The following is a 26,693-nucleotide window of genomic DNA, read 5'->3' as shown; positions in this document are numbered from 1 at the left end:
ATACACATACATTATAAAAGTTGATTAGTAAAAGTTATCTATCTAAGGGAGATTGTGTTGAATCTTCACATTGTCGCAGTCAGACAACAACAACAACAACCAGACAAACAAACACACACACACACACAAAGACAAAAACATTATAGACCTTTCACCTTTGGTAAAATAAGAATAACTAGTAAAAGGCCTTCAGAAAGTCTGTCCACTTCCACTGAGCTGCCAGTGATCCACTATTTTTAGGTGTCTTTTGTCATTCCCCTTTTATAGACTCCCCACCACCTTCTATCTATCTTCGTCTGTCTGTCACTCCTCCCTCCATCATCTCTTCATGAGGACAGGAGGGCGAGGGACAGTATTCCTGCTGGTGTTAGAAGGGTGGCAGAGTCCAGACCAGATCAGCAGTCATGGATGACGTGTATAAAGCAGCGGTGAGTCCCAACAATCTGCTTCAGCTTCTCCTTCTGTAAAAAAAATCTTTTTATACATACAAGAGAAACTTTAATTGCTTTGTCAGAATTTATTTTGTCCACAGAAAAATATTATTATTACATGAGATCAATTTAGAAAATGTTACGATGTCATAATATATATTCATAACTGTAACTATTAGTTTAATTTATGGCTGTATTGAGAAATAACCTAATAAAATGATTATCAGTAGTATTAAACCACTGAGATATATTTGATTTGTTTCTGACAAAAATTCTGTACTTATATACAAATCTGAAATAAATGGAATTACATTATTACAGTCACTAAGGTGGAATATCCAATAACCTTTTTAAGTGCTGTGAGGAGTTTTTCTGATGCAGAACGTGCCGACAGTCTGCTGCCATCGGCTCAAGTTCCTGTCTGAACAATGAAACAATGAACAGCTGGTCTGAGAACAGCTGAGCTCTTCTGCTGCACAGAAACAAGCAAGAATAGTGCAAGCAGCCAGTTGTGTCACATTACAATTCCTCATTCATGTTGTTGTGAATATGTAAAAAGTTTTTTTTGCTTGTTTCAGCCTTGCGTCCACATGAAAACAGGGCTTTAGAAACCCAGAAACTGTACTATTTAAAACTGGGTTCCTGAGTAAAAACAATCTTCAAACGCCACATTTTCATGGGGACAACTTCAACGCGATCTTTAGAAATTTAACATGTCATTGTTTCCACCTCATGCCTAATGTGATAGAGCTGACAACAATAATTAAAAATGATATGCTTCAGTTTGTGCTGCAGATGCTAGTTTCTCAACCACAATTAAATCTACTTATCCTGTATTACTTTATTGACCAAACAAGGCTGATGAACAAGAACATTGCTTTATATAAAGCAGAGAAAAAAGCTCTTAATATCACACCAAATAATCAAAGGCCATCAAAGGTCAAGCTTGGGTCTTGGGAGCGTCAGGGTTCTGTGCAGTATCTTAGCTGTTCCTAGGACTGCACTGTTCTGGATAAAGATCACTGTGGTTATTACTCTGAGGCATAGACTCTCCACAGCTTCTCTGCTCTTCCTGATGTTACAGTCAGTGTATTCACCTGTATTTTGTTGACCACCATAATGTCTGGTTGGTTCGCCATCACCTGTTTGTCAGTCTGGATCTGGAAGTCCCACAGTGTCTTAGTCCTGTCTTTCTCAGGTGGAGTCTCCCCCTTTGACTGCGGGACCTCCATTCTTGATACAGATGTTCCTGTACTCTATTCCAGCCACTTGGTTATGGTGTTCCATGTATGCTTTGTCTGCATCTCTTTACACAGCCTGCATCTTGGGTCCTGTCTGGTATGGTGTATATATACATACGTACAGTCTGTGGTTTATTTTTTTATATATTACTATACACATGTACTGCCACGATTAGTGCCTCTGTGATGTTCTTCCTGTAGGTGCACAGGTTTGTGTGTCTGGCCTTACAGTCTCAACCTATGGTTCTGTCGACCACTGTGATGGATACTGGTTCTTGTTCTCCCAGATTCCTGTGTTCAGATCTTAAATCCTGTAGCCCTGGGGCATTATCACAGTGTGATGCCTCCATTTCCCATATGCTTCTCTAGTAAGAAGACCGAAAGAAAGAAAGATCCACTGATTGTCACACACCTGAGTGTGTGATATTTGTTCTCCACATTTGACCCATCCCCTGATGGAGCGGTGAGCAGCAGCGGTGCCGCGCTCAGGAATCATTTGGTGATCTAACCCCCCCAATTCCATCCCTTAATGCTGAGTGTCAAGCAGGGTGGCAATGGGTCCCATTTTTACAGTCTTTGGTATTTCCCGGCCGGGGATTGAACCCACAACCTCCCAGTTTCAGGGCAGACACTCTACCACTAGTCACTGACATCCATCAGTTTGGAAAAGGTTATAAAGCCATTTCTAAAGCTTTGAGACTCCAGGGAACCACTGAGACTGAGCAATACTGAGCTGGTCTCAGCTCTGGTTGGATCTACTCTGTGGTATTCACCTGCCAATGAGAGTACACTTTAGATGACCCTGTTTCCTCTCCTGGCTTCTGCTTCTTGAGTGTACCTTCCCAGGTGAATATTTTAGGCATTTTTTAGTAAGTCTAGAGCCTAAGGTATGGACAAATTGTTGTACTTTTGTGGAGCTACGATTTGTATAGATATTTTATTTATCTTATTATTTATATTTCTGTATTGCTTTGATCTTAGGCTATTTCCACACTGCAGGCAAATGTGAGCCATTTCCAATATTTTTTTACCCCTATTAGTGTTAGAATTTGAAGTTCTTGAGTTATTTTTGAGTAATCTTTTGTATTAGGTGTGTTGTTTTCATTCATGTTCCTGTAGTTTTATTTCTTGTGACCCATGTGTTTGTCTTTTCCCTTCTTCTTATGTTTTTGTGTAGTTTTGCTCCCTTTGCCCTCTGTGTTCCTTGTACCCTTACTTGTACGTACTTCTTCATTAGCCTCAGTCCATATAGCCTGTTCCTCAGCTTCCCTTACTTGCTGCTTTCATATGCTATCTGGTTCTCCTCGTGTCTCCCTCCTCAAATTACCTGTGATCTGCTGTTTAGTAAGTTTTTGTTTGCTGTCACACTAGCTTTTTGTTTGGCTTTACTTTAATAAATTAGTTTTCCTTTGAGCTCCTTGTGTATGCCTGGATTCTGGGTTCCAACTAACACTCCATTACCAACCTGATAATTAGACATCAGATTTTGTCACGGCAGTGTGAACGTGATTTGTTTTTCATATCTAACCCAGGTCTTTTCAGGATGTGGTACTAAATCGGATACATATTCAATGTTTTTCAAAGAAACCGCAGTGTGAACGTTCATGTCCCATTTCATCTGACTTTTGCGTCAGACATACACCTTTCAAAAAGTTCAATTTTTATCTCATCAGTTAACAGAGGATTTTTCCAGAAGTCGTGGGGATATCCAGAGGTTTTCTGGCAAACTGAGATAAGCCTTTATGTTCTTTTTGCTCAGCAGCAGTTTTGATCTTGGAGCTTTGCCATGCAGGACAGGGTTTTTTTGTTTTTGCCCAGTCTCTCTCTTATTCACTTAGGCAAGTGAGGTCTGCAGTTCTTTAGATGTTGTTATGGGAACTTTTGTTCTTGGGGTAATTTTGGTCAATCGGCCACTCGAAAGAAGGGTCACCACGACCACTATTCTGTGTTTTCACCATTTGTGGATAATGGCTGTCACTGTGCTTCCCTGGAGTCTCAAAGCTTTAGAAATGGCTTTATAACCTTTTCCAAACTGATGGATGTCAGTGACTTTCTTTCTCATTTGTTCCAGAATTTCTTTGGATCGCAGCATGTCTAACATTTGATGATCTTTTGGTCTACTTCAGTTTGTCAGACAGGTCCTTTAAGTGATTTCTTGATTGAGAACAGGTGTGGCAGTAGTCATGCCTGGGTGTGGCTAGAGAAATTGAGCTTTCTAAAGATGTGATAAACCACAGTTAATTTATGTTTTAACGGGGGTCAATTAGTTTTTCACACAGAGCCATGTAATAATAAATAATAAAGACCTTCAGTTAAAAACTACATTTTGTGTTTACTTGTGTTATCTTTGTCTAATACTTCAATTTATTTCATGATCTGAAACATTTAAGTGTGACAAACTTGCAAAAGAATAAGAAATTAGAAAAGGGACAAACACTTTTTCATACCACTTTAAGTATATAAAGATCGTTTTTTCCTTGCCTTTCTTTAGTTTGGTAAGAGAAGTTGCTGGGGAGGTGCATAACTGTTAGCTGTGTTCAGGTTTACAGGGGAAAGCTCCAAGAAAAAAGTAAACAGATTGTCCTTAGGGGGGATTTTTTGTGTTGACAAAGCCTAAGATCTTTTCTTCTCCAACCACAGCACTGACAGGAGGGGAACTTATGGGAAAAACTAAAAACTCTCACTGTTTTTTCCCTGCAGGTAGAGAACCTGACTGAGGAGCAGAAAAATGGTGAGAAAACGTAAAACAAAAGAATACCACTGATATTTATTATATTATTACTTTTGTCAACATTTACTGTTTATCATTAATGCATTCTCATGTGGGTTGGCTTCAAAAGTTGCTGATTATTTCCTGAAAGTTTCAATAAAATCAATTCAGTCTGTGCTCAAAGTATGAACTACTACCATATCAAAATTTAGCTGAATATCTGTAAAACTGAGTTATTGCCATTTTTGCATTTGCTACTGTTTCTAGGTGCAGATTAGTGATTACATTTTGGGAGTTTCATTAAAGTCTGTGTTGTGGTTCATGAGGTATTTTGCTAACGGACAGACATGCACACACATACAGACACAGGCAAAAATATTTCGGCCCGCCTTTAGCTTGTTGGCAGTGGGTGATAACTCTAAGCAGGAACATGCACAGATAGACACCAGGTGGTGCTAGAGCACCTGCCCCCACCCAACCTGTATTGTGTTGAACATTATTAAACATCTGCATCAGACATCACATGGCTATTGATTTGAAATAGGTATATATACATGATGTTTAAGCTGTGCCTGTAAAAATCTCAAATTATCAGTGGTTCCATGTGCTGCACAAGGTGCCATTTCTTTCCACTTGAACACCTGCCCCCNTCTGTGCACACCAGTGACTGTCAGAAATGTGAAGCTGCAGGACTGTCACTGAATACATCTGTGTAATTTGACTTTATTTTGAGTGGCCATGGGTGTGGAAGGAAACACTAAGGTGTACCATTTCACCTTCTCAGTGTCTGTTTTCCCATCCTTCTTAATCCTAACTGCTGTGTTCCTTCCAGAGTTCAAGGCTGCCTTTGACATCTTCATTCAGGATGCTGAGGATGGCTGCATTAGCACCAAAGAGTTGGGGAAGGTGATGAGGATGCTGGGACAGAACCCGACCCCTGAGGAGTTACAGGAGATGATTGATGAGGTGGATGAGGATGGTATGACACCACCATCAACATATTTAATAAACATGGACAAAGTGTCTCCACCACCTCCCGTTTTTCAGAATTGAAGCAAAATGTTCACTTGTTGAGCTGCTGCCATGTTGTATTTTTAAATCAAGTATCCGTTCACTAGGAACATGGAGTTGTACTCTCTAAACATTCTGCCAACACACCCTCCCAACTCACTAATAGGCTGTCAGTCACAGTGGAACATGACACTTTTCATTAAACCTGAAATTACTATTTAAAACTAAATTTATTGAGAAACTGCAATTTCAGGCTTCTGCATTTTCTACTGAATGCTGAGTGACTTTGCTAAAATTCATAGAAGCTGAAATGGACTTAAAACAAACAGAATAGAACTACATGTAGTACAACAGGAGCTAAAAGCTGCAATTATCAAAACTGTAGATAAACCCTAAAAAATAGCAAAACAGGAGCTAAAATTATTAAAACAGAAACTAAATTTAGAATTAGCTAAACAAAAGTTAAAAGCTAAAAATAGCAAAACTATAGCTGAGAGCTAAAAACAGCAAAACAGTAAAAAAAAATGAAGAAAATTAGCAAAACTGAAGCTCAAAACCAGTAACTAAAAGCTAAATGTAGCAAAATTGTAACTAAAAACATGAACTAAAAGCTACATTTTGTAAAACCATAGTGAAGCAGATGGTAAGTTGATGACAAAGTGTCTTTTTTGTCCTCTTTTATCGGCTGCAGTAGCTCAACGTTATAGTTCGCAAAACAGGTGCAGAAATCTAAAGGAAGCAAAACTGTAGCTAATAGCTTAAATCAAGACAGTAGATAAAAGCTACAAAGAACATAAGAAGAAAGAAAATACAGCAAGCATACTGAAGTAGAATGCAGAGACAACATATTTGATGGAACTGAAGAATTATCAAAGTATTTCTATTGGCAATCTTTTTGTAAATAAAGGCAAACAGTTCAAGAATTTTGAAAGTTACAAATACTAATTCATCCCTATTCATAATTGAGCCTAATGTTTTGATATATGAATGAGTAAAACAGCACAAAGTAGGCAAAAACATGCATGTCAGAAAATCTAAACTTGACAACAATATGGTAAATGGTAAAAGGCTTGCACTTATATAGCGCTTTATCTAGTCCAAGGACCCCAAAGCACTTCACACTACAATCATTCACCCATTCATCCACACATTCACCCACTGATGGCAGTGAGCTACATCGTAGCCACAGCTGCCCTGGGGCGGGCTGACAGAAGTGTAAATGCTGCCTCAGGTTTCACAGAAATATATCTGGGTGCTCACTGCCTTTCATTACTGGACAGACCCCACTGAGGGCTGACATCACCTCATAATAACAATGACTGCTTAGAGATTTTAGAAACCAGTCTGTGATGGTTGGTTCATAACGTCCAGCTTCATGTTCCCAGGCAGCGGAACAGTTGATTTTGATGAATTCTTGGTCATGATGGTTCGCTGCATGAAAGAAGAAAGCAAAGGAAAATCAGAGGAGGAGCTGGCTGAACTTTTCCGCATGTTTGATAAGTAAGTTTGTGTCTCTTTTTGTTCCCACTGCACAGAGCCATTCCAACATGTAAAGGATATACTGCAATGGGATTAAAGGCCTAGTCTTACTTGAAGGAATGCATATTGCCCACCACCCTTCATGCCAAAGTTTTAGACCAATATTATCTTGTGTTGCTGAATGACAGAGTTGTAGCCGATTTGGTCTAATCTTGTAAATACAGTGCCAATAAAAAGTACTCATCCTTTTGGATGTTTACCTGTTTATTGCTATTAAATAACAGTCATGGTCACTATAAATGTTTTTTGTTTTTGACAAAAAAATGAATCCTCTTCAGTGACAAAGTGAACTTAAATTTCTACAAAGTAATCCCAGTTAAATAAAATGTAATGTAAAATAAGTGATTACATAAATATTCACCCTATTCAAAGTGTCTCTCCCATCTCAGCTGCTGAAGCTTGTAGCTCCTTCAGAGAGCTCACAGGTGTCTTGGTGGTCTCTCTCACTGTTCTCCTTCTTCATGGTCACTCATGTTGGGAGGACGGTCTGCTATTTGTAGATTAACACACTCCATATTTCCTCCATTTCTTGATGATAGATTTAACAGAACTCCTGGGCATGTTTGGGGCCTTGGGATTCTTTTTGTTCCCATTCCCAGACTTGTTCTTTTCAATAATCTTTCCTCTGAGTTAAATTAGGACAGCCACTTTAAAGGGGGTAAATAGTTATTTAATCACTAATTCTACATTAAATATTTTAAATTATTAGCATTACTTTAAAATAATTGAATTTCATTTTGTCATTAATTTAACTTTTCAATTTTTTGTCAAAAACGCCAATTTATATTGACCATGACTGATTCATTCAAGTGGGTGAATACTCTTTCTAGGCATTGTAACAATATGTGCAATCTCATGCAATATCACAAGATATCATGCTCAAACAATGTGTTGTGAATGATTCTCAGCTTCTGCCACACCAAATTCTAGCTCAATACCTGCAGTTATAGCCATTTTTGTGTTGGCTTATGTCGATTAACTTTTACAGTCATCCTAACTCCAGAAGTTAATCATGTACATCCAATGATTACTTTCTGAAAGTTGCAATAAAATCAAGTGGTTCATGAGATATTTTGCTAACAGACAAGGTTGACTTTAACAGTTAATGCTAAAGTGTTGAAAACCAATCTCATGTGACAAGTTAGCATTCAAAGTTGGTAATAACTCTCAGCAGCTGTGATACCAAATTATCTGTAAAACTGACAAACTTATAGTCATTTTTGCTTCCTAAAGTCAGTTGGCTTTGGAAGCCATCTTCGATGGGAGTTGACTCCAAAAGTTAATCAGTTATAGATGTACATCCAACCATTACTTTGTGAGAGTTTCATGAAAATCAGTCCTCTGGCTCAAGAGATATTTTGTGAACAGAAAAACAAAGAAGCACTCACAAACTTCAGTGGTGGGCAATAAAAGAAATGACTTCCAGAGATGCTTTTAATATTATAGTCCAACTTTACTCATGTAATTATCCAGTAGTTTGAACCCAGTTTAATTGATCTGACCACACAGGAATGGTGATGGTTACATAGACTTAGACGAGCTGAAGGCCATGCTGGAGTCCACTGGAGAACCCATCACTGAAGATGACATTGAGGAACTGATGAAAGATGGAGACAAAAACAACGATGGCAAAATTGATTATGATGGTATGGTACCAACTACACATAATGATGGAAAACAACAGATTATCACCTTAAACTGGCATTCATTTTCCATTTTTTGTCACAAGCAGCCAAAGCTTAGCTGAAAAGTAATCATCTTCCAATCAATAGATTAAGCTGGGAGTTGGAATGTCTTGGGGAAGTCTGAACCCCCACCCTGCCCCTCAAAAATAATCAATGACTGATTAAGAAAAAATAGTTCAACACATAGTCATGATGAAGAGAAAATGGAACCTCTTTCTAGGCATGCATAACTGAGGGGGCATCATGTGTACACATCACGCTCCAGCACACTTTTTGTTGTTGTTGATAAATGGTTTCTTCGTGGGATTGGGTGCATCATGTCGACCTTTTGGAAGTTCAGTGGAGGTGTTGTGTGTTATTATTTTACACTACACTACAATGTCGTGTGCAGTTTGACATGGATTGGCCAAGTCACTGAGGACAAAATGGATGCAGAGACACACATGAAGCTCTTTATGAGCTGCTGAAAGCTGTGGGAGTAGAAAGTAAGTAAAAGCTTTGGATATCCTCAAAACAGCATGAGGAACTAGAGGCTGGATGGGTCTGTCTGTAGGGGTCTGTCTCACAGGTCGTCTGTCCTCAGACTGATGCTCCGGCTCTCTGAGTGACTGAGAAACACTCTGACAGGATCACACTGGCTGAAGAAGTTATAAACACTATTTACAATAAAATGCATAAATATTCTTAGGTGCTCTTTGGAAAAAACAAGCAGTAGTTGGAATGAATTGCCAAAAATCTTTTGTGCCACTCATAAAAACAGTTTCTGACCAAAACAAGGCAGAGCATCACATTCCTTCTTTTTGGTCATTTTCTCTGTCCTGCTCAGGGTCACTCAGGTAAATGATCCAAAATATGGATCCAAACACGCTAAATATCACAAATCTCATTACTCACTCCTGCTCACGCTGTTTTTTGGCGCCGCTGAACTTCCTTCAACTTTTGCACCTCTTTCTTCTTCTTTCTGTACATTTTTTGTCGCTTGACAGATAACTTTGGGCCTCAGTCAGATTGGATACAAATTGAAAGGGAGTCTCAGAGAGTGTACATCTTTCCCGCTAGAACGAGTCAAACTGATCATGTGACTTGGTTGCGCTGGTTATCCTGCCTCTTTGTGAGGCGGACTAAAATCTGACACCAGAGCCAGGCAGCTCCTAGGCTCATTTATAGACATTATATACATATTATATATGCACATATGTATTTATGTCTGTGGCCTCATTTGCATACTGAACAGTGATTGGTCGTTTACTGGGGTGAGGGTCTCTGCTAACTGCAGACATAGACATTAAGAGTAGACGCCTCATGGACTGCTATTGCCTATTGGCACTGATGAGCCGTAGGGCCGCCATCTTGGAACAGTCACCTGCTTGACTCAGTGAATCTGTCATAAGGCATGGAGACAGAGGCGAACCCAAGATGCAGACTCATCTTTTCAAAACAAAAACTGATTTATTAAAATAACAAAACTAGAAAACAAAACGCTGACGTGGCAGCAAAACTAACTCTAACAAAAATCCAGACAGTTAACAAAGGCGGGACAAGGCGAGGCAAAAACAGAGAGGGACCAGAGACCAGACAAGAATCCAACATAAACAACCAACAGCAAGAATGACAAACTGGAATGATCCAGTGGTGTGTGAGAGAAAATGACCAGGTTATAACACAGGGGATAATTATGGGAAGTGGGCACAGGTGAGTGATTACAATGACTTACAGGTGGAGATGGGCGTGGCAGATAATCAGGGGCAAAAGAGTGACTGGGGAGGAGTGAATAGTGACAGCAAACATGAACAGGAAAAACTAAACTGAAACAAGACAATAATCAAAACAACAAACTGAAAATACCAAAACTATGACAGAATCTGTTTGTTTTTCCCCTGTAAATCTTAGGCATACAGCTATTAAAGCTGAACACATGGTTCAGCGCATTTAAATATTCTTTTTAACACTAATAGAATATTCTAACATATGACAAGTTTTGCAAAACACACAGCCTATGATACATTTTTTTATATTTTTATTGATATTTATATATATATATATATATATATATATATATATATATATATATATATATATATATATATATATATATATATATAGAGAGAGAGAGAGAGAGAGAGAGAGAGAAATATGTGTTTGTATATGCATATACACACATATATATATATACAAACACATACCTCTATCCACACACACACTTATCACTTTTACATAAGCTAAAACTCTAAAACTCCTGAAACAAGACAGTTTTGCAGATCTTTTTTCTTGACTTTGATAATGTTGTGTATCAACATGCTCCTGTTGAAAATGCTCACAGCACAGATGAATCACTTGCAGTGAATCCCTCCCTCCTCCAAGATACTTCCCACCTATTCCTCATATCTTTTTCTTGGGGAAACTTCCAAAACGAAGGGAGTGTCTACATAAAGACATTGTACAAAAGATATAAATCTTATTTCATTCTTAATTCCTATATTCTCCCTATTTTTCATCTTTCAATTTCTTAGAATTTAAACAAAATTCCCATTTTGATTTATATCTGCTGATAATGATAATGACCCAAAGCTACTGAAATCGTGAGTAGGCTTGTTTGAAAAATATTCCTGTCAAATCTCTGTTAGCCTTTATTGCCGGCTGAACACCGGTGTTACACCGAACATTATAACTAACATTAGCTGGCATTTAGCTGGTGGACATAAATACAGTACAGTAATATCCTATTCACAAAATACAAAATATAATATGTCCATCTTACTTGTAAAAAGTTATCCCCCGAGCCCTGACGCAGTGCTGAGGCATCTTCCGCTCTTTTGGTTTAACCAAATAAGAAGGACGACCGGTCCAAGATGGTGGCCGTATGTCCTGCAGCCCATGCGGGGTCTACTCTTCATGTACAGAGCTGAGAGCAGGTGAGCACAGAGCTGAGGGGAGAAAGAGGAGAAAACTTGGGCTTTTTTCGGCAAATTTGATTTGAGGGGGCAATGCCCCCTCTTGCCCCTGCGTATAGTTAGAAGTGAAGTGCTGGCTCATGTGGAGGAGGTTAAGTATCTTGTTGAGGTGGTTCAGGCATCTAGGGAGGTTTTCCAGGCATGTACAACTAGAAGGGAACCAGGGGAAGACCAAGGGTACGCTGGAGACTGTCTGTTGGCTGACTTGGGAACATGTCGGGATCCTCCTGAAACAGCTGGCTGTGGAAAGAGATGTCTGGGTGACTCTGCTCAAGCTGCTTTCTCTGTGTCCCAACTCTGGAACAAGCAGCAGACAGTGGTTGGATGGGTGCTTTATTTGTTGGTAAGTTTGTTGGAATGTTAGTTGGTGTGCTGGTTGGTTTCTTGTTTGGATGGTTTATTAGTTTAATAGTCTATTAGTTAGTTTGTTGGTAAGGTGGTTTGTTCACATTCCCATCCCAACTATTGTGCCCATGTTACTTTCACCAAATATTATAGAACATAATATAGGTTGACCAGTTTTAATCAGCTGATATTGGAAACTTTAATAAAATTCAAAAATGTTGGAAAATAAAGATGCAGCAGCAGTTGCTACAACCAGCTTAATGTAGTCCACAATTTAGTCAAATCAGAGTTGTACATCAGCCATTTGCTACGTTGTTTTCTAAAAACTGGTATTGACATCATACATAGAAAAACTAATTTAGATAATCCTCTAGAACAGAATCACAAAGGAGGGAGTTAAAAAGACTAGTGTCCTTTCTGAAAATGTTCTCAGTTTTGCTTTTTGGAGTCCTCTCACTCTGAAGCTCATTGTTCAGAATCTGTTTGAGCAATGTATTTGATATTGATTAGATGACTATCAGGACACTTTATAAGCAAGTTGTCTTTGTAGTGTATTACTTGTTTTGCTTGTTTAGATCTGATGTACCCAGTGGGGTCACCATATTGTAATATATTTTGTGTCAATTATTTTACAAGAATCTGAAATCTCCAACTGTATTTCACATGTTCATACTAGGAGCTTGTTTCTGCAGTCAGGTTATGCAAAGATGAAGTTCACTGATGAGAGTTTTAGAAAATAAAAAATTGTAGGTGTTTCAATCAGCAAAGTTAAAGGGACACTCAGCTCTGTAAAATCAATCTTGTTCTTTCATGTTGTGTGTTAGGACACATGGTTGACCACACCTTAGTCTTTTGTAAATAAATGCAACAAATACGACTTTGTTTTGTGTTATTTTCCTGATACAAAGTTAGTTATACCAGATTTCATGAATTTATACCACTGTGCATCTCTTCAGATCTTATTGGAGAAATCACAATGTTGGTTTGTTTTGTTACTTAGTAGGTTGGTATGTTGGTTGGTTGGAAATAAACTTTGTCTTTTTATTTTTAAAAAAGAATCAACTACATATCTTTTAAACAAAAACATAATTGTTGAAAACTTGCATTCATAGCATTTCAAAATTAGAATAATGCATTCATGGAAACCTTTAAAATATGAAACTAGTATTCTTTGAAGCAATGCATATCACTTGTCACCTTGCATTCCAGTTTTAACCAAGGACCTCTCGTGATTTGTTAGCACTCAGCCTATGTGTTGAAAATGACACTCAGAGCTACTACCACACCACATTTTAGCTCAATATCTGAAAATTTAACTGAGGTTTTTAATGGGTGTTTGTACTACGGGAATACCACAACAGTCAGTTTTGAGCCCACTGTTTTTACTGTTTACTGACTTTTTTGGAACAAAAGACCAGTTCTAATGAGACAGTGTCCTCTGAAGGGGTCCGGGTTCAGGTAAGAAGACATAAATTGAAGTTAGATAAAGGTTAGGGCTATGCACGAACTGGAATGGGTTAATTTCATGATTTGGATTAAACTAACCAACAAATGGAGTTTAGTACAATGGCTTGTCCGTTGGTGTATAAATGTGTTGTTTGTTGTGTCTTACAGAGTTCCTGGAGTTCATGAAAGGTGTTGAATGAATTCCACTGGAAGGGTCCTCTCTTTACAGCTAGTGGCTTTACTTTGCAACACCGTCGAAGTCCATTCCTGAAGATATGTCTACACCGTTTCTTTATAAGTACCTTCATTTCTGATAGTTATAAACAAGTTGTTATGTGAAGAAACTATTATGAATAAAGGTACTTCTGTAAAAGTGGAATTTGTTTCTCGTTAATCATCACATAATGTGTCGATAAATTGTCTTGATGATGATATTGCTTTTATGTTTTTGTCCTTATTTAAATTTTCCCCAAATAGCAAAAATGACAGAGTATAAATATTTCAATAAATAAAAGAGTAAATATAAACAATCACTGAACTGTGTTCATTGGAAAGAACACAAAAAAACAAACTGAATAAAGTGTAGGTAGAAACCAAAGCTCATTGCGCCTTCACAATTAATTTATTTTTTACATATTTTTTTATGGCAGCTCATTTCTTTAACATTTCCTTAAAAAGCTATCACAAATGGAGTTATACTTTTAGGTAAAAATAGTAAAAAAAAAAAAAAAAAAGAACAGAAAATTATTTTCTCAACTTCCACCATTCGGTCCTCTTCTCTGCTTTTACTCATCCTACACACCACCATTCAATGCTGTCTGGCCACACTCTCCCCTGCTACAACCTTACAGTCCATAATGTCTCTCAGGTTACCTTTTCTCCACAGAATGTAGTCTACCTGCGTACTCCGACCTCCACTCTTATAGGTCATCATGTGTTCCTCACTCTTTTGGATATAGGTAATACCTAACAAACAATGGTAATAGGTAACAGGTATTGACTAAAGCCATCTATCCTCTTGGCAAAATCCACCACCATCTGTCCTTCCTGGTTCCTTTACTTGACATCAAATATGCCCATCATCTCCTCTGTTTCCTTCACCAACATGTCCATTCAGACCTGCTCCGATCACCACTCTCTCCTCCTGGGAATACTCTCTATCACTTCATCCAGATCCTTCCAGAGTTTCTCTTTGTCTTCATCACATCCAACCTGTGGAGCAGAACCACTGACAACATACAGCATCAGATCTTCTACTTCTACCTTCAGACACATCACCCTATCTGACACTCTTTTTACCTCGACTCCATTCCTTGCTACCTCCTCCTTTAGGACCCCCTCTCCTTCATTTGTCTTCCTATCCACACCATGGTAAAACAGCTTAAACCTGCCCCGATGCTGTGAGCCTTGCTGCCCTTCCACACATAACACATCTACCTTCCTCCTCTGCATCATGTCAGCCAGCTCTCTACCTTTGCCTGTCATTGTCCCTACGTTTAGAGTTGCTACTGTCAGTCCTAAACTCTTGACTTTCCTCTTCTTCCTCTGTCTCTTTGCACATTTCCCTCCTTGAGGTCTTCAACTAACAGTAGCACAATTTCTGCTGGCACCCTGTTTGTCAACAGCAGAGAGAGTTGACAGAAATAGCGGAAATTGTGCATATGTGTGTGTGTTTAGAGATGAAGGAAGGCAGTGTAGTGCACAAATGTGCATGTGTGTGTGTGTTTGTAAAGAAGTCCATGAATCACGTCACAGAGGCCATTGTCTTTGATAATGATGGAATAATATCAGCGAGCTCTGGACGGACACAGAGATGTAGGCAGAGGGGCACATCTTGTTTACATAGTTCCAGGAGAAATTTGAGATAGCTGACCAAGGTCAGCCTAGGGGAGCCAAATTCACAAACAAGCAGTAAATGTTTTGGTTCAGGCAGACTGTTTTTGTCTGCCTTGAAAGTCTTGCTGATACTTCTCAATGGCGAATCCAAACAGCCAAATTCCAGGACCAATCTGCCTTAATTCGAGCGAGCAACTTCCTCCAAGATGTAACCCATATTATTCATGAGTTCCAGAAACGCAATTCAGTCTGCGGTCCTGTAAAAGGATCGCATCCAACTTGCGATTCAGCTCCCGTAACAAGACAGTCTGAGTGTAGTTCGCTGAACCCATCAAACGAATTTGACGTCAGGTAACTGCCTAATCCAAACAGCAGAAATCCTGTTATCAGAAATCCAAATATGTAGAGATCCTCCACGTCTTCCACAGACAGACTCGATAGACAAACAGGATTCCAATTTCTCCAGGAATCCAATGTGTATCCAGCGAAGAATGTCTTCTCAGGGCAAGCTGGCTCTCCTTTGGTCAGCCTTCCTGTCGAGAAAATTTGATCAATTGCATTGAGAGACCAGCTGACCAGATCCATAGTTCCAAAAATGTTTGGAGGAGTATGTAAAAAAGAAGTTCCAAAAGTTCCGAAAGCAGGGGGGAGGCAGTTCGGGAGACAGAGAGAAAAGAAACACGTCGGCCTTTCACCAGGAGCAGAGAGAGAAAAAAGCCTCACCATTTACCCAGGCTTGGGACCAGCACAAGAGATACACTGGCTTGTGCTCCCTAGTGGCAATATCAGACCAGGGCTCTGATATTGCATGTGTTGAAGGTGCTCGAGAGATTGGTCTTGGCCTGCCTTAAGTCACAGGTGAAGGACCTTCCCTTCTGCAGTTGCCATCACTTACTGCTGCAGGAGGAGAAGCTGAAGAAGATACATGTGGACACTTCTGTTGTCCATTGGATTACTGATTATCTGGCAGGTATGCCAGAGTTTGTCTATCTGGGCCATGTCTTATCTGATGTGGAGGTTAGTAACTCAGAAGCATGCAGGCAACAGTGCTCTCTCCCCTCCTGGTTACCTTGTACACCACTGATTTTCAGCACAGCTCTGAGTCATGTCACCTGCAGAAATGTGATGACTCAAGTTTTGTTAGTTGTATAAATGAGGACATGAGGGAGAGAACAGAAGGAATTTTGTGGAGTGAATGTTACATTTTTTTCTGACAATTGGACTAAAAATGGACACCAACAACAAAGCAAGTTTAAATGTTTTTATTTTAACTGTCTCAGATCTTCCGAAATGTTCAAATCTAAGGTTGTGGGACTGTTAGACAATTTTTAAAAAAATGCAGATTTTTACCCTCTCTTTTGTTTTGCAAGTGTCTTGTGAACAAAGATTTGTTTAGATAGTGCAGGGTGGAACGCACCAGCGTTGACAACAAAGAACCCAGAAGTAATTGAGGGGCAGAGGACTGAACACGTTTAGGGCTTTATGAAAGGAAGAGTTCTGGGAAAAGTAGGGTTACTGCTGGATGATGACTGAGGTGAAAGAGACAAAAGTTAGGGGTCCAGACGATAATTCCAATTCCAAAGTCCAGAAATTCAAGAATCAAAATCAAATATCAGCAAAAAATAACTAAATGAAAATGAAATGTTAAAAAATTTTCAATCCAAAAGCAAAACAGAAGCCACTATACAAACCAGTTCTATTCATAACTTTTATAGACAGAATTTCTTGGTGCAGCCAGGAGGCGGAAGAGGTCCAGTTCAGTGGCTTCAGGGTTTCGTCTCTGCTATTTGCAGATGATGTGGTCCTGTTGGCATCACTTTTACCTTGCTCTTCAGCTCTCATAACTGAGTGGGAAGCAGCTATGATAAGGATTAGCACCTCCAAATTTGAGGCCATGGTCGTCAGTCAGAAAAAGATGAACTGTCCTCTCATTGTTAGGAATAAGGTGCTGTCTTAAGTGGAGAAGTTTAATTATCTCAGAGTTTTGTTCACGAGTGAGGGAAGAATGGAGGGTGAGATCAACAGATAGATCAATGTTGTTTCCACAGTATTGCCTCTCGGTCTGTGTTCTAACCCTCACTTTTGGTCACAAACTTGATGTAGTGAACAAAAAACAAGCTCTCTTGTATAAGTATTTGAAATGAGTTTCCTTCACAGGGTAGCTGGGTTCTCCCTTAGAGATAGGATGAGAAGTTTGGTTATGTGGGGGAGACTTGGAATAGAGCCGGTGCTCCTCCACAAGCTAGTTGAGGTGGTTTGTTCATTTGGTAAATATGCCTCCTGTACACCTCCTGAGGAATGTGTTCTATGCATGCCAACTGAGAGGATACCCTAGGGAAGACCCAGGACACACTGCTGCCCCTGGTACTTGACTTCATAAGAAGCGGCAGATCGTGGATGGGATGGACGGCCAACTCTTCCCAATTAGCACACATTGAAGAGCTGTTTGCGAGCCAAAAGAGCTTGTTCCTAGAAAAGAACCATAAATCCCATCACTACAGAGCAGGAGGCAAGTCAAAGCACAAGCAATCAGGTCAGAACATGGACACAAGAACTGATAAGAGAATGTCGGAACGCTGAGTCACAAGTGGCAGCAGTCAATCTGACAACAGGTGAGCAGAATAGGTGAGTATAAAAAGGCAATGGGACAGGTGGCGACAATAGTGCAGCAGATACTTCCGTATTTGCTGCAACTCAGACTTAAACTGTGATAGTGGGCTGGACAGAATCACCTGCAGCTAAACATCTCTAAGACCAGAGTGATGGTGACTGTCTTACAGGAGAAAGAAAGAAAGAAAGAAAGAAAGAAAGAAAGAAAGAAAGAAAGAAAGAAAGAAAGAAAGAAAGAAAGAAAGAAAGAAAGAAAGAAAGAAAACAGCTTCACGATCCTGGATGTAATAGAAATGGAGGACTATAAGTACCTTGGCACTACTGTCAATAAGTCAAGTCAAGTTTATTTGTATAGCACATTTCAGCAACAAGGCAGTTCAAAGAGCTTTACATCATAAAACACAAAATTAAAAAGTCATAAAAACAACATCCAGTCACCAAATGAGATACCAGTACACATCCATTTATTATGATTCAAAAGCAATTCTAAACAGGTGGGTCTGTGTTTCAGCTGTTTTACTGTTTTCTGGAAGTTTGTTCCAGATTTGTGGTGCATAGAAACTGAAAGCTGCTTCTCCATGTTTGGTTCTGGTTCTGGGGATGCAGAGTAGACCAGAACCAGAAGACCTGAGTGGTCTGGAAGGTTGATACAACAATGTAGGAGCATAGACAAGTTTTTAACAATGGGGTTACCTGTGACCTTTGACCCCATGAACCTTGAAATCTATGACCCATGAGGTGTCCAGCTGTGGAGTTTAATATTACTGTTACACAGCTGCAGAGTTAGAGCACAGGCTGATCTGTTACCTTAAACTGTGACCTTGAACTTTGATCAGATTTAATCACTTGTTCTTTGAACCATGTTTGATGTTTTGTGAAAACAGGCTTGGATTAAATGTCAAGAAGCATTGCTGCAACAAAGAAATAACCTATCAAATACAAATTTTCTAACTTTTTGTGCTATGTTTATGTCATTTGCAAGCCTGTGTTGTATTTAAATTCCAAATAATGCACACATCAAATTAAGTGTTTTTTATAAACTGACCCTTCTTTTTAAGTTACTCTGATCAATACTGGGGACAAAAAAATTGACCAGATTGTCCCAAATAAATGCTGCTTCTGTTTTTTGCATAGTTGACATCCAATACAAGTCATTGTTTGTACCGTTTTATTCATACTTTACTCTTTTAATATTTTTGTACAGTTGTTAAACAGTTTTGTTGCATTGTGTCTTGATTGGCATCCTTTCAATCTGTTGTAATTGCTAATGCTAAATGTTGTTCTTTTTATTGTTTTGTTTTGTTTCTGCAACAAACGAATTTCCCAGGTTGGGATGAATGAAGTCTGTCCAGCCAGCCAGCCCCTCACAGTGAGGCTTAAAGGGCTCATAGAGGCCTGAGCTCCATCGAGGTGTGAAGGCCACTGCTCAGATCTTTCTTTTGTTTTTATTGTTTGCTTTCATCATTTATTCAGGCGATTCTGTTCAGTCAGTTTGAAGATTTTTATTGAAAAGAGTCACGTGATGTACACTGTTAGGGTTTTTACATTATCAGCCTTTGTGCTCATGTGGAACACTGCCTACGTGAGAGACCAAGGTCAGACGGCGGGCCGGCGGGCGCCACACCATCTGGCTCTCCCAAACAGTGATGTGTTATGTGTTTTTGCTATGATCAGAACTGGCCTTGGCCTGCTAAGATCAACCCCTTTTTTCTTATTATTTCTTCTTCCTTTAAATAAAGAGAAAGCCCAAGTGGAGGGTCAGAACTTCCTGGACAGCACGCTGTTAGCAGCTGTTGTGGAATCTCTCCTCTTTGCGAAGGCCTTCACAAAAAGACAACGAGCCTCTCCAGTGTGATTTTTTATTAGCAGGTTAAATAAATGAAAACCCTGACATACACAAAATGGAAGAACAGTCAGTACATTTTTCTTACATTAGAAATACATAATAAATTATACAATTATCACATTTACACATGCAAAACACGCACAGAAACAACAGGATAAAGACAAACTGTGTTGTAAAGTTTTATATATTTACAGGACATGTTGCAATAAATACAATGAAAACATTAATATTGAAGTATAAAATAGAAGAAAGAGCAATGACTTCCATGTGCACCAGCATCCAGTGGAAATGCAAATATACTTATTTCATTTAAACTTCAAAGTTTGGTTTTATTGCATTAAATTCACAGTGAGTAAGCTAATCTCCTTAATGGAGATGAAAATCCTCAAATATTACAAATACTCCTGCTTTTGATTAAACTTTCAGCTCACCAACAGTGAAGAAGCTTCTACTCAAAGGTTTAAAATCGATAACCGTGTTCAATGTGATGTCACTGTTCTGTGAATAATTGTGATTGGTCAGATGATGAGGAAGTTCCCTTTGGTTTAGGGTTTTGAAACCTCCACAATCAAAGAAACCTTTTCTGCCCTTTGTCATACTAATCCAAATTTGTCCAGCCAAAGCCCAGACCGTAGTTCAACAGAGAGTCTCTGGTTTGATTTAAAGATTGTTTTACACATTACTCATTAAGTTTTATAGAAAAACTACTTATAAAAACTAGTTTGTTTCACTCTGTAAATAACAAATTAAAATAAACTGTTGACATTTATCAGTAATTTTACATTTTAGGACAAAGGAAAAGACCAAATTATTATGAAGAGGAAAAAACAATTTGTTTATACCCCACTGGATAAAATTTAACCACTGAATTATAGAGGCCTATCTGAGTTTTTACTATATTTGTGGAAAATTAATAAGTACCCGATTTCAAAATAATAGAGCATGTATTTGCATCCCAGTAAATGATTTGAGTGAACATTAAAAATTAGGACAGTTTGTTGGATATTCATTTGTAACTCACTGAACTTCTCTAATAACAACTGATATGTTCATTTAAACCTTTCTCACTGTTTGTCACCAAATTAACCTTTGTAGACGCACATATTTAGACCTCATGTAATTCACATAAATTAATTACATATTTAATCCTGTTGATTAGTAATTAAACTGCTTTAAAAAACTGAAGTGGGGCAACAGTACCTGTGTGAGTCAGCAGCCTTATCATAAATAACATCTTTGCTTGCATTTGTGTGTTCACTTGTCTGTCTGTTGGGAAGATATCCCATGAATCACTAAACTCTTAGAAAAAAAATGCTGTGATGTATATGTCTACGACTGATTAACTTTTGGAGTCAGTCTAATTCAAGATGGCCACCACAGCTAATCAACATCAGCTAATACAAAAATGTCTCAAACTCAGTTAAAACTAGGTGTGGTTGTAGATGGGAGTCCTCCTTGAAGAACTAACACATTCTGTGAGATCTAACAACATCACACGAGATTGTGCACAACATCATTTTCAAGGTCTGACCAAAGGCGACAACGCTGTCGATTATCAGCAGAAGACAATTTTAGTTTAAAACTCTAGCATAAAAAGTAGCAGGCGATGTGCATTCCTTCAAGAAATGCTGGGACTTTATTTATTTAAGCAACATAAAATCATGAAATCCTTTAAATCCTGTTAAAACCACACACAAACATTTGATGATGTTGTAGATAAATATCTGAAAAATAGGAAATAAATAATTATCAGCACAGAACACACCTGTCCTACCTGTTTTAGCAGCACTGTGTTTACTGTGCTGAACTGTTCCAATTGGCTTTTGGTCCCCATCAATTACTGGCATTACCTGAAGAGAAAAAGTTGGCGGCATCTCCATTTTGATTTAAAGCTACAGGCACTGCAACAGCACATGTGTACTAAACTGAAATCAGATGTAAACTCTGAAGAATGTGGTTGGATGTCTAACACACAATTTGAGAATATGAAAAATAGCATAATATGGGATCTTTATCAAAGCTCAACATCAGCTGCAGCACACACGCACATTCTCTGTATGATGTGTGTTTTTGCAGGAGGTATGTTTATCCTGGTCATGCCCACACATATAAAACTTTAGTAAGCCTGACCAGTCTCGACTTGCAGGAGTCCCAGTACAGCTGAGTGATCAGGCAGCTTCATCTTACGCTGATTGGAGAGGCTGGTGTTCTTTGCCAAGTAATCCACGGGAGCTGGGGGAAAATGGAGGACAGGATGCACTGTTACTGATGCACTCTACACAGTAGTCTGTATTTACACATTTTAACTCAAGTCAACTTTATTTATATAACACTTTTCAAACACAGACGTAGCTCCAAGTGGATAGGCAAGACAGTATAAAACCAATAAAAAAACAACATATAAAACATAAAACAACAACAATTTATAGACCTATGTCCAATCTCCCATTCATCTCAAAAATTCTTGAGAAAATAGTTGCAAACCAATTTATGAACATCTGGACAGAAATGACCTGTTTGAGGAGTTTCAGTCAGCGTTTAGAGCTCATCATAGCACAGAAACAGCACTGGTGGAAGTTACTAATGGCATCCTCATGGCCTCAGACAGTGGACTTGTGTCCATACTTGTCCTGTTAGATCTCAGTGCTTACACAGTTAAACACAATATTTTATTACAGAGATTTGAACATAATACTTTACTTACTTGTTCTATACTCTCTTGTTGTAATTGTAACAATTTCTATCATTAACATGTATGTTATGGTCTTTTTTCCAATAGAAACTACACCTGGACCAGTCATTCTCTGTCTGGATCTCTTTCCTGTCTTCTTAAACCTCAGCCGGTCGGAGCAAATGGACGCTTTTTCTGAGCCTGGTTCTGTAGTTTTTCCTTTCTGTAACTGCTACAGTGCACCTCACCACTGTCCTGCTGTCCTCATACATGTCGTGTACCAGTCCAACATACACTATATTGCCAAAAGTATTTGCTCGCCTCCCTTCAGACGCATATAAACTTGAATGTCATCCCATTCTTAATTCATGGTGTTGGCCCACCCTTTGCAGCTATAAGAGCTTCAACTCTTCTGGGTAGGCTTTCCACAGGTTTAGGAGTGTTTATGGGAATTTTTGACCATTCTTCCAGAAGCTCATTTGTGAGGTCAGACACTGATGTTGGACAGAAGGCCTGGCTCACAGTCTCTGCTCTAATTCATCCCAAAGGTGTTTTATCAGGTTGAGGTCAGGACTCTATGCAGGTCAGTCAAGTTCTTCCACACCAAACTCACTCATCCATGTCTTTATGGACCTTGCTTTGTGCCCTGGTGTGCAGTCATGTTGGAACAGGAAGGGACCATCACCAAACTGTTCCTACAAAGTTGGGAGCATGAAGTTGTCTAAAATGTCTTGGTATGCTGAAGCAGTCAGAGTTCCTTTCACTGGAACTAAGTGGCCAAGCCCAGCCCCTGAAAAACAACCCCACGCCATAATCCTCCCTCCACCAAACTTTACACTTAACTCAGTGCAGTCAGACAAGTACTGTTCTCCTGGCAGCAGCCAAACCCAGACTCATCCATCAGATTGCCAGATGGAGAAGCACAATTCACCACTCCTGTCTCCACTGCTCCACTGCTCTAGAGTCCAGTGGCGGCATCCTTTACACCACTTCATCCGACGCTTTGCATTACACTTGGTGATGTATGACTTGAATGCAGCTGCTCGACCATGGAAATCCTTTCCATGAAGCTCTCTGCAGAATGTTCTTGAGTTAATCTGAAGGTCACATGAAGTTTGGAGGTCTGTAGTGATTGACTCTGCAGAAAGTTGATGACCTCTCACACTATGTGCTTCAGCATCCGCTGACCCCACTCCGTCAGTTTACATGGCCTACCACTTTGTGGCTGAGTTGCTGTCGTTCCCAGACACTTCCATTTTCTTATAATACAGCTGACAGTTGACTGTGGAATATTTAGGAGTGAGGAAATTTCACGACTGGATTTGTTGCACAGGTGGCATCCTATCACAGTTCCATGCTGGAATTCACTGAGCTCCTGAGAGCGACCCATTCTTTCACAAATGTTTGTAATAACAGTCTGCATGCCTAGGTGCTTCATTTTATACACATGTGGCCATGGCAGTGATTGGAACACATGATTCCAATAACTTGGATGGGTGAGCAAATACTTTTGGCAATATAATGTACTTCTATGATAATCTAGATCATCCTCATACAACACCACAGCTCTTAACTCTGCACCCTGTCGTATGCTTTTTCTAAATCCCTAAGGACACAATGAAGTTCTTTCTGACCCTCTCTGTACTTCTCCATCAGCATCCTCAAAGCAAAGATTGCAAAGATTGTGGTGCTCTTTCTTGGCAAAAACACCATACTACTGCTCACAAAGAGTCACCTCTTGTTTAAGTCTAGCTTCCACAACTTTTCAATTCAATTCAATTCAGTTTATTTATAAAGCGCCATGTCACAACAAAAGTCACACTTTTGGCACTGTACAAAACTATTTACATACAATATAAAATGCCAATTAGTAAAACTTATATATCTAAGGACGCCAGCAGACTGTGTTGAATCTTTACTTCGTCACATTCTCCCATCCTGAGCAGCACATGGGCAACAGTGGAAAGGAAAAACTCCCTACACAAGGAAACCTCCAGCAGAACCAGGCTCAAGACGAGCGGCCAGCAACCAGCTGGGGTTAGAGGACAGGAAAGAAACACAAACAAACACAGAATAACTAGTCCTGATGTAGTTTCTACCGACAGATCAGTACAGCGCCTGCTTCACTGCAGACGCTGCACCAATCCGCCTGTCGATCTCCCGCTCCATTTTTCCCTCATTCGTGAACAAGACCCTGAGATACTTAAACTCCTCCACTTGGGGCAGGACATCTTCCCCGACCCGGAGAAGGCACTCTACCCTTTTCCGGCTCAAGACCATGGCCTCGGATTTGGAGGCACTGATCCTCATCCCGGCTGTTTCACACTCGGCTGTGAACTGATCCAGCAAAAGCTTGAGATCACGACTTGATGAAGCCAACAGGACCACATCATCTGCAAAAAGCAGAGACATGATCCTAAGGCCACCAAAATGGATCTGCCCAACACCTTGGCTGCGCCTAGAAATTCTGTCCATAAAAGTTATGAACAGAATCGGTGTTGGCGGAGTCCAACTCTCACTTGAAACGTACCCAACTTACTGCCGGCAATGCAGATCAAGCTCTAACAGCCCGTATCAAAGAGCCTCATACCCTATACTCCTGGAGTACCCCCCACAGGACTCCCCGAGGGACACGGTCGAATGCCTTCTCCAAGTCCACAAAACACATGTAGGACTGGTTGGGTGAACTCCCATGCACCCTCAAGGACCCTGCTGAGGGTATAGAGCTGGTCCAGTGTTCCACGACCAGGACGAAAACCACACTGCTCTTCCTGAATCCGAGGTTCAACTATCCGACGGATCCTGCTCTCCAGAACCCCTGAATAGACCTTACTAGGGAGGTTTAGGAGTGTAACCCCTGTAATCCCTCTGTAGTTGGAACACACCCTGTGGTCAGAGTGTGTTCCAACTACAGACACACACACACACCCCGACCAGAATTGCCTCCTCAAAACCGTACAGAAGTCGTTCTCCATGGCCTTTCCAAACTCCTCTCATGCCCGAGTTTTTGCTTCAGTGACCACCCGAGCTGCATTATGCTTGGACCGCCGGTACCCATCAGTTGCCACCACAACAGGCACCAACAACCTTACGGCCACAGCTCCGGTCAGCCACCTCGAAAACAGTGGCACGGAATTGAAGAGGTGGGAGTTGAAGCTCCGTCGCACGTAGGACTCCGCCAGATATTTCCAGCAGACCCTCACAATACGTTTGGGCCTGCCAGGTCTGACCGGCATCCTCCCCCACCATCGGAGCCAACTCACCACCAGGTAGTGATCAGCTTCACCCCTTTCTTCATCAGAGTGTCCAAAGCATGCAGCAGCAGATCAGATGAAATGACAACAAAGTCGATCATTGAACTGCGGCCTAAGATGTCTTGGTGACAAGAGCACATATGGACACCCTTAAGGTTTAACATAGTGTTTATTATGGACAATCCATGACGAGCACAGAAGTCCAATAACAAAAAAACACTTATGTTCAGATCAGAGGGCCGTTCATCCCAACCACACCCCTCCAGGTCTCACTGTCATTGCCCACGTGAGCGTTGAAGTCCCCCAGCGGAACAAGGGCGTCCCCATGAGGAGCGCTCTCTAGCACCCCCTCTAAGGACTCCAAAAAGGGTGGGTAATCTGAACTGCTGTTCAGCGCATAAGCACAAACAACAGTCAGGACCCGTACCCCCACATGTAGGCGGAGGGAGGCTACCCCGATGTTCACCCCACTGAACATGGGAGTACCCTTACAAAAAAATCACATGAAAATCACATGTGACTTTCACATTTGATCACATGGGAATCAGATGTGAATCACATGTGATTCCCACATTTCCACATGTGAAAACATGATTTTTTTTGTGGATTATGTGACCCACATGTGGAAAATGGGAATCACATGTGATCACATGTGAATTTCGTGGGATTTTTTTGTAAGGGTAGACTCATGTGAGGGTAGCCCCAACATACAGGCACCAAGATGGGGGGGCAACAAGTATGCCCACTCCTGCCCGGCCAGGCCAGGCCACCATTCATTTGTCAGCGTTCCCCACCTCCACATCTGGCTCCAGTTTGAGGCCCCAGTGACAAGCATTCGGGCGAGGGAATACTATCTCCAAAATTGTGGTTTATCATAAGGAGTCCTTGGTCTTTGCTTCATCCATCTTACCTTTAACTCTGACCAATTTCTTTGTCCCTGCTGATAAAAAAAAACAAAAATTTTTTTAATCAGTGTCTTTTTCCTGCCACTCTTGCTTGAAGTCAAGATCAAATTATGTAGCTTCTGTGGGTAATGGTTGGGGTTCTGAAGCAAAGGGATGAATACCTATGCACACACCATTTTTCACGTTTTTATATTTATTTAACACACGCCCCC

General features: G+C 40.1%; 2 protein-coding genes across 3 annotated transcripts in view; one reads left to right on the top strand and one right to left on the bottom strand.

Moving 5' to 3' along the window:
* Nucleotides 1-298: 298 nt before the first annotated feature.
* On the top strand, nt 299-13,738 carry LOC108250355 (troponin C, slow skeletal and cardiac muscles-like). Its single transcript, XM_017440200.3, has 6 exons — nt 299-428; nt 4,373-4,403; nt 5,215-5,361; nt 6,779-6,893; nt 8,442-8,578; nt 13,528-13,738. The coding sequence occupies exons 1-6, from the start codon at nt 405-407 to the stop codon at nt 13,557-13,559; spliced, it is 486 nt and encodes a 161-aa protein (XP_017295689.1). The 5' UTR covers nt 299-404; the 3' UTR covers nt 13,560-13,738.
* A 5,922-nt stretch (nt 13,739-19,660) lies between these two features.
* LOC108250354 (paired box protein Pax-7) overlaps nt 19,661-26,693 on the bottom strand; it is a 62,315-nt gene continuing 55,282 nt past the window's right edge. For both annotated transcript variants that reach the window (XM_017440199.3, XM_017440197.3), the window contains exon 9: nt 19,661-21,883. In XM_017440199.3, coding sequence (XP_017295688.1) covers nt 21,768-21,883 — 116 coding nt within the window. In that variant the 3' untranslated portion in view covers nt 19,661-21,767. The remainder of the gene's footprint in view (nt 21,884-26,693) is intronic.

The sequence above is a fragment of the Kryptolebias marmoratus genome, linkage group LG8 (genome assembly GCF_001649575.2).
Source record: "Kryptolebias marmoratus isolate JLee-2015 linkage group LG8, ASM164957v2, whole genome shotgun sequence".
Lineage (NCBI taxonomy): Eukaryota > Metazoa > Chordata > Actinopteri > Cyprinodontiformes > Rivulidae > Kryptolebias > Kryptolebias marmoratus.
The sequence above is the reverse complement of the archived record's forward strand: the minus strand, read 5'-3'. Positions and strand labels throughout refer to the sequence as shown.